This window comes from Bidens hawaiensis, unplaced genomic scaffold (assembly GCF_021521415.1).
Source record: "Bidens hawaiensis isolate Kalapana, Puna unplaced genomic scaffold, B.hawaiensis_p1.1 tig00010929_1, whole genome shotgun sequence".
Classification (NCBI taxonomy): Eukaryota; Viridiplantae; Streptophyta; class Magnoliopsida; order Asterales; family Asteraceae; genus Bidens; species Bidens hawaiensis.
The window spans coordinates 647,540-656,743 of NW_027491846.1; the positions used below are offsets into that span (position 1 = coordinate 647,540).

Consider the following 9,204-nt stretch of genomic DNA (forward strand, 5'->3'; position numbering starts at 1 on the left):
CTTTCTACCACCACTATGATAGTCGTAAGAACTAAGAACACAATCAAGATTGCAAACACTTATAAAACACGCATGAACAATCGTAACACTAAAAAAACAAATGAGTGAATGCAGGGTTTGATAACCTTGTAAATTGAAATCGGTGTGATTTTGATACTTGATTGTGGTTGTGGTTGTGGTTGTGGAGATGTGATTATATCCTTTTAACTAAAAAAAACATTTATTATTTGTACTTGTAAAGTGAATAATATCCAGCTGGTATAAACAACACTAACATGTTTTGCTTTCTATTTTACAACAATCAAGTTGAAAGCAACAATATAAATAGCATAAATTCTGTTCAAAGCTCAGATGGATGGGAAACATCATTCCCAACTGTTCTCTTGCTCATGTTTGTCCTCTGAACAAGTCTAACTAATGCCTCAACCACTTCAGACATCGGCGGCCGAAACTCAGGCTCAGGCTGACATCATCAACCACTCGTTACACAACATATAATAATATTGGGGTATGATTAAGATGAACATATATAAATTACCTACCTGTACACATAGAGCAATTACATCTGCAAACCGAGACAGAGATTTAACCGGATACAGTCCTTTCAATGCAGGATCAACCATTTTGGCAAGGGCATCAATGTCATGAAGCTGAGGTGTTGCCCACCGCACCAATGACTGCTCTGATCTTATCCTTGAGCTGTCCAAATCATCAAATCAATTTCTTTTTTTTTTGTTATAAAGCAAACAAGTCAGTATGTCTCTTGTGCCATAAATAAAATTACCTATCAAACGGTTTTCTTCCCGTTAGCAGTTCCAACATGGTGACACCAAAACCATATACATCGCTTTTTATCGTGTAGTGCCAGACATGGAAACCTCCGGGGCACTATTGTCCAATTCCTGTAACAGTTAAAACCAATCATATAAGTAACTTACTTGTTTGTTACTTCTAAAAGACCCAATTACCTGATCTGCATCTGGAACAAGGCTTGCTAAACCACAGTCAGAAAGACGGGGATTCAGCTCTGAGTCCAGCAAAATATTGGCCGACTTTATACTTTTATGAATAACAGATGGCGAGCATACTTCATGCAGATATCTTCAGGAAAAAAATGAACAAAAGTTAAAAATAAAAGTAATGTGTCAGTTAGAGATAAGAGAAAGAGCACCAACTTACTCCAATGCGCGTGCTGCCCCTAAAGCAATCTTCACACGGTTATTCCATGTTAAAGGCGTGCTGTTGTATTCATCTGATAGGTGCAGGAAATCATAGAGTGAACCATTTTTAAGAAACTCATAAACTAGTAGGCGCTGCCCGTGCTCACAGCAATACCCAATGAGTTCTGTCACGTTTGGATGTCGTAACCTTGATATATCAGAAACTATATCTATGAAACTTTCACCACCTGCACTTACAGCTGATGACTTTATTTTCTTTACTGCAACAACCTACAAACAAACAAATACAATATCATGTACTGTAACAAGTTAAACATTAACGTGGGAAATTCAAAACATTATACCTTTCCGTCTTCAAACTGAGCACGGAAAACCCGACCAGTGGACCCCTCACCAATAAGGTTATCAGCACTAAAGCTATCAGTAGCAATTTGGAGATCTGCTATTGAATACGACACGACATTCGTTGGGGCTACGCTTATTTTCTTGGGAACCACTGGTTTTGCTGAGAAATCATTCTCGGAATCATCGAATGATTTAAGGCGTTCGATGGGTGGGGGTTTAAGAGTCATTGCAGATGGAAGTTCAAAAGCTTTTGTGTTTGCCATTGAGGAAGCTTGAACAGACTTCAGTTCTGTACGAGATCAAAAACAGTTAGATCGAAATGGAATTCATATAATATCCAAGTTTTTTGTATCTTGTGGGTGTGAAGCAAGAGAAGCAAAAGGTTGGTCCTCAATGTCTGTATGTGATTTTCTGGATTTTCTCTTTAATAAAAAGAATGCGATGACTGCACCAACAACCAAAACCGATATCACAATTCCTGCTATAGCTCCACCGTTGACCCCGGATTTCTTGCCACCATCACTAGAATTATTGGTAGGTGAGCCCCTGTTCCCTCGGGTTGCTGGTGTACCCGGTGGTGGTGGAGGTGCGGTTCTTGAGTTCCATGAGTTACCATCCTTTCTGGTATGCACATTATTAATTTAACATCCAAGTTGGACAATATTACAGATAATAATAATACTACTTCAAATCAGATGCTTACTGTAGATTTATGCTTTTTAACTGACTAGGAACCCAACCACTGAATTTGTTATTGGCAACATTCCTGTAAAATGTAACGTGTTGGTAATTAATATGTTTGTTTTATAGAAACCAAAATGATCCGGTTGCAAAGTGGATTATAATATTAGCTCACAGGTTTTTAAGGGGGAGATCAGCAAGGACATCAATAGTTCCCGTAAACTGATTGTTCTGCAAACACCTGCATCATAACAAGCAAAATAGTTGAGGGTTAATTTACCATTATAAGGTAAAAAATTGAACTTACATATCGGTTGCACTGGACAGTGAGCTGAAGCTCTCGGGAAGATTACCCGCTATAGAATTAAAAGATAGATCCCTGAAGCATAACATAGATCAGTATTTATGCTCTATTATTTTAAATATTTAAATGAATAAAAAAAATAAAGGATATGGAAGGTTTACAGTGTGGATAGAGATGAGAGTTTTGCAAACATGTCTTGCAATTCACCATTAATTTGATTGTGTGCAACATTTCTGGTCACAAAATAAGAGGAATCATATACAATGTTAAAATAACAATAAAACAGTTCAAATTAAGTTCACTTACAAGTATTTAAGAGATGTCATTAGTGATATGGAATAAGGAAGGTTGCCATTAAAACCACATCCAGCCAAATTTCCACATTACATGATTATTATTATATTTATTATTTATATAACACATGACAAGTGCAACAATATTCAATAATGAAAAGTGGAAGGTGTAGAAAGAGCCATACAGTGTTTGCAAGTTTGGAGGAAGGTTATAAGGTATCTGGTTGCCAAGATTATTATTATTGCTTATATCACTGCATATATAAATATAAAAATTAAAAACAACATGAATGACATATTTCTTTCTTTTACAGAATAAGCAGAGTCTGTCTAGCTTACAAGGTGGTTAATGATGTCAAACTTGTAAGCTGGTAGCCTATATTACCAGATAGCCCAAGACCAGATAAGTTGCTGAAACAATATATACAATACAAACTAGTTAAACATGTGTGAGTGAAACAAACAAACAAACACATGTTATGTTATATACATACATACATTTGTGTGACTCTTGAGCCTGAACACTTGACACCTTTCCAATTGTCTCCACATGGATCCCCACCATTTGAGGTCCATTTGGTCAACTGCCCAGGGGAGTTCAAGCTTTGATACATGACTCTAAGAGCAGAGGCTGCACACAAGATATATATTCAACTTAATTAGAATTAGAAGAATTATATCATCATGTTTTTAGTCTGCCCCCCCCCCCCCCCCCAAAAAAAAAAAAGGAAAAAGGAAAAAGTAAATACAAACCATCAGATGGATCTGTGTCACCATTAATTAAGGCTGGAGCCAATACAAGAAAGCCAAATAGTAACATCATCATCATCATCATCATCTGAGAACCAGGAAGACAAGTATTTGCTGTTTTGCCAAGATAATAAGTCTTCATTCTATTCTATTCTACTCTACTCTATGGGAGCAGAAAGCTGGCAGGCACCAAAGCAACACAAATATGTAAACTCGATCTCCTCCCTATATTTATATATTTATTATCATTAAGTAACATATCATATGATATATATATATATATATATATTTGTTTGTTGATACGTGTACTAATAAAAATAAAAAATCAAAGTGGGTGGAATATCATTTTCATTAAGGAATTGATTGATATTGGTAATTACTATAACTTTGTATTTACTAATTTGGATGAATATGATTATGATTATGATTATGATTAGTTTCGAAATGCATTTTCGAAAATGGATATGAAATTAATCAAGCATGTAAACATGAAGAACACACTCTCACTCACGCGATGACACGCAAGGTAAGTGAGACAACTATAGACTAGTAACTAGTAAGTAGGATTGTTTCAAATGCATGTGGCTCTCTTGAAAAAAAAATACTTGTTTTTAAACAAGTCTAGCCGAGGCAGCTTGGTTTGTGTTATGTTGTTAAAGTTGTACACATTTAAAACCTTTAGCATATATTTTGAATAAGACAATAAAGATATGGTAAAATGAAATGATAGGGTTGGTTAATGGTGTTATAAAGGAAGGAAGGAAGGAAAGAAGAGTAACGTGTTAGAAATCACATCCTGCAATTGCAATGCAAGCCATAGCTAGCTAGCTCCCCTTCTATTCCATTATATTAAATATTAATTTTATTTGACCCAACTTGATTTCAATAACACACACTTGCTTCATTTATGAGAATACAACTTTTACTTGATGATTTTCGATCCATCAATGTGGGATGCCTAAACATACCGTACGTAGCTGTTTAATCAAAATTGCTATGATTTGCCTCATTCAAAAGAGGCTTCAAAAAATTTAATAAAGCTTGCATCGCAATTCTAAAGTTCAATTGAACCATCGGCTTCAAGTATGGTTCGGTTTTGTTACGGCTCTTTTGCTTGGTTTTCTTGTTTACCCACCCTATATATATTAGTGATAACATATCATTACTGGGGATCGGTAGTCAATGACAATTGGTAATTAGACGTCTCTGATGATGACGCTTTTCGCTTATGTAACTAGATAACTGTCGACACACAATTGTCAACTACAACTTTAATTGTGACGGTTCGTCAACTATACAAGAAATATATTTATGGTACATTGTTTTGATAATTTCTGAACTTAAAAGAAGCAACTCTGTCTGTAATTAGAAAGCCCAAGCGAACTAGAATTAGAGCCTAGAGGTGTATAAAATACATGGTTTCGGACCTGACCGGCATCCGGTTCTTACCCGTACTCAACCCGTGGGTACGGCTTGGTTTTGGGTTTCTCCCGGATGTGTACCCGTCGGAATCGGTTCCACCTCTATTTGGTCCCGGTCAAATATACCTAGAACCGGTTACTATATGATCCGGTTTTGACTTTTGTTGACTATACCCAAAACTGATTCCTTCTGGCCCCGGTTTTGACCCTGTGTTGACCATACCGAAACCGGTTCCTATTCGATTCTCGGTTTCTAAAAATAACAATTAGATTTAGGAGGGAGTGACTTATTCATTGTGGGCCGGGGGGCTGTTTAAGCAATTGGGCTGGGCTTTTATCTATTTTTCTGTTTATATTATATTTCTTCAAAATATAAATAAAGTAAAAATAATACTCCAATTTTTTAGGTTTTGTAGAGTGAGAAGGAAAGGAAAGGAAGGAAAGAGGTTGGTTTATCTATTTGTTAAGGAAGATAAGATGGTGTCACAACTACAACTACAACTGCAATAATAATAAAGTTAAATAGCATCTATAGCTTCTACAAGAATAATAATAATAATAATAATAAAGTTAAATAGCATCCGAAGAAAATAATAATTATAGGCACCTGATAGTGCAGCCAGGCAATGGCGGAATCACCGACCTCGTTAGGTATCCAACAACCAAGCCAGCGCTGCTAAATTCCTCCACACCACTGATTCTTATGACCATCGGTTGGTGATCATAGTGTCGATTGTCATGGTTCGGTTACCTTGTCGACTTTCTAATAAACTTGCTCTCCCTCAACCAAGGCTTCTTCCATTTGCTACTCAATTGTTTGCTAGTTAATAAATCAATTTAAGTTGCTGATCATAGTTATGCTGATGCTCCTCATTTACCATTAGCATACCATTGGGCGGGGTTTAGGTCGTTTTCAAATATGAAGAAGAATATTGTGACGAGTAAAGCAAACATTACAAATCTGTATCTTCTACCTTTTTTAGTAAACACCTCCAGCATTTCATCGAGCAAGTGGTATGCACATATTAAATTCAACATCTCGTTTTAATCAAAAAGTGAGGCTGAATAGTGAAATCCCCCCATTGATATAGATACACTCTTCTAGAAATCTGAGATATATTGTTTACCTCTAGCTTCAACATCAGAAAAGAAAAAAAAAATATAATTAAAATACACAAAATCATAAATGAACAATGAAGAAATCAGAGGTCGATTCTAAACTCACAATATTTCATACCTTGATCAGCCCCTATGCAAGATTATCTATGATCCAAACCATGACACGTGAACAACTTTATGTTGAAATTTGTGATAACAGCTAACATGCCATGGAAATGAGAAAAAGAAAATTATATGATGCAATGTTAATGTGTCGAGAATATCTGCAGGAAAGATATTAATTCCAGAAAGAGGGTCAGCTACATTTATTAGCACAATTGGACATATTGACGGCAGAATCAACCTGGAGGCTACTGATGCTTTTATCGAGTTAGAACCTGGGAACAAGTCACTTTTGGACCTCTGTATGATGGCTTCTAAATTGGCTTACGAGAATGCTACTGTTATTCAGAATGTTGTCAATCTACACTGGAAGGCTAGCTAGTTTCCTACTTTAATCTACTTGTTCATATAAGTTAGATTATATTATCTAGATGCTAACTGTATACATTCATGTTTGCTGCTTAACAGATGCATTTTGTCGACTTCTACAACTGTTGGAACGGTATGGAACATCCAATTCATTTGTTAAATAGTTTATCATTGACAATATCGTTAATTATATGTTGGACTCGGGCTGCAGAGTTTCAGGAGGAGAGATCAACCCAAGTGTTCATATTCTGTGACAAGCCAAGAGACGCAAATTTGATTGTGATTAGTTTCAGAGGGACCGAGCCATTTGATGCCGATGACTGGATTACCGATTTTGATTACTCCTGGTACGAGATCCCAAACCTAGGAAAAGTCCACATGGGGTTTCTGGAAGCCTTGGGTCTCGGGAACAGAACAAACACGGATTCCTTCCAGCAACTTCTTCAACTAACCGACAATCAAAGTGTAACCAACAATCAAAGTGACAAGAATGTTTATCCGTTTATGGTGGAGACGAGTGCATATTTTGTTGTGAGGAGCAAGCTAAAGAGCTTACTTGAGGAGCATAAGAATGCAAAGTTTATGGTGACCGGGCATAGCCTGGGTGGGGCCCTTGCCATATTATTCCCGACAGTGCTCCTGTTGCATGAAGAGGAGGCTGTTTTACAGAGGTTGTTAGGTGTGCACACGTTTGGACAGCCGAGAGTCGGGAACAGGGAACTAGGGAGGTATGTGGAATCAAAGTTACAACAACCTAATCCTAGATATTATAGAATGGTTTACTGCAATGACCTTGTTCCAAGGTTGCCTTATGATGACAAAACATTCTTATATAAGCATTTCGGGGTGTGCCTCTACTATGATAGCTTTTATGTCCAGAAAGTAAGTTCATTATTCGCGTTTCTTCTTTATGTTAAACGATGAAAACAATGATAATCATCATCATCATCATCATCATCGTACTCAGTATATCCCACCAATAGCAAAGCTATGGTAGGGTCTGAGGAGGGTAAGATGTAGACAACCTTACCTCAACCCCATAGGGATAGAGAGGCTGCTTCCGGTGAGACCCCCGGCTCGATAGTAGTTTTGCATCAAGCCTTAGACATAAGACACATAAGACACAATCATCGGGACACCGGCTGATTGGTGCATGTACCGTTGTCTTTCGGCTATCAACGCCACCACATGATGCCTGATTAACCTTCCGCCACTTTTAACGTTATTTTCACGAGATTAGTAAAATAACGTCAAAATTAGTGCAATTTTACTTTTGCCCACCCAAGGGTTCACACATATATACATTATATGTGCGCACCGCAAGCAGGGCGTAATAGTAATAATAATAATAATAATAATAATGTCTTTATTGTTGTTAAATAAATGAAGAAAGTGGATGAAGAACCAAACAGGAACTACTTTGGGTTGTTGTACCTGATTCCGGAGTATCTGAATGCGGTATGGGAATTGGTGAGAGGTATTGGAATGGGAATGATGTATGGGCCGGGATACAAGGAGTCTTGGGAAGGACTACTGATGCGGGTCATAGGTTTGGCGATTCCTGGGCTTTCGGCTCATGCCACTCCTAATTATGTTAATTCCATAAGACTTGGAACTCAAAAACATATTCACATGTAAATCTATTTCCTTCTTCAACTTGTTGTTTTGTATGTTATGGACTTTTTGTGTCTGTTTTCTTTATGTAGTCTAGTCGCCCTTACATGTTTTCTTCTTGTTGCATATGCATGTAGAACATCCTATGTGTGTCTGGAAGCATCATAATGGAAATACTTGTCTTTGTATAGGGGAGTGTTTGGGATGTTATTTTTACCTCCTTGTAACTTTTCACATAAGTTAATAAGTTACAATTTTGTAACTTATTAACTTATCCCCTCACAATAAGTCATAAGTTGCTCAAAATAAGCAATCCCAGACACACCCTATGTATACATGTCTATGATCTAACATATAACTAACTAGAAGAGAAAATGCTTACTATAGAAGCACTCAAGAAATAAAAGGATCAGAAACACTAAATATTGAGTTGGCCCATTTATGTTTTTATCAAGAAAATGAGGACTATGAATGGTACATCTAAGTGCAAATAAAAGTCAAATTATAAAGCTACCAATACAAAAATTATAAAATGAATAAATACAATATAAAAAAACTATAGGTGATATATCATTGTTAAAATGAACAAATCAAACTATTTAACATGATGTTATTGCAGCAAAAAAGTGTAATGGATGAGATTTAAAGAAAATAATTCGTGTGACGTAAAAGAGCATAAAAGAGGATTGAGTGATTAACCTTATTCATGACTTGATAAATGGCACACAAAAAAAGGCACTTAGTTATTGATTTCCTCATAATATTAGAATGAAAGGGCAACAAATATATAGTAACCCCAAGATCATGTTTTATATATCATGAAGAAATTCCTTTTTTTTTCTGAGAAACACATCAGAAAACATTATAAATAATCTGACATTGATTGAGGTTTCAAGGAATGGAATTCTTACCCAACATTAATGTTTAGATGGTTTTCTTAATCTTTGAAGTGGAATGAACTGCTTATAAATTATAGCCAAAAGACAGTTTCATCCTTGGTCCTAAAACTTTCCTATGTCAATTTA

At 36.3% G+C, this 9,204-nt stretch overlaps 1 protein-coding gene and 1 pseudogene across 2 annotated transcripts; one reads left to right on the top strand and one right to left on the bottom strand.

The window, feature by feature from the left end:
• Positions 1–184: 184 nt before the first annotated feature.
• Positions 185–3,700, bottom strand: LOC143536867 (protein STRUBBELIG-RECEPTOR FAMILY 6-like; annotated as a pseudogene). The gene is made up of 15 exons (XR_013135949.1): positions 3,558–3,700; positions 3,303–3,435; positions 3,144–3,215; positions 2,990–3,058; positions 2,818–2,889; positions 2,673–2,744; positions 2,515–2,586; positions 2,383–2,448; positions 2,230–2,292; positions 1,526–2,147; positions 1,180–1,451; positions 969–1,101; positions 785–902; positions 543–699; positions 185–463 (listed from the first exon to the last, which is right to left on the bottom strand). The product of XR_013135949.1 is annotated as a protein STRUBBELIG-RECEPTOR FAMILY 6-like (transcript).
• Positions 3,701–6,327: 2,627 nt separating this feature from the next.
• On the top strand, positions 6,328–8,353 carry LOC143536845 (triacylglycerol lipase OBL1-like). The gene is made up of 4 exons (XM_077030749.1): positions 6,328–6,569; positions 6,665–6,698; positions 6,777–7,447; positions 7,955–8,353. Exons 1-4 carry the CDS (start codon positions 6,501–6,503, stop codon positions 8,201–8,203), a joined length of 1,023 nt encoding a protein of 340 aa, XP_076886864.1. The 5' UTR covers positions 6,328–6,500; the 3' UTR covers positions 8,204–8,353.
• The last annotated feature ends 851 nt before the right edge of the window (positions 8,354–9,204 follow it).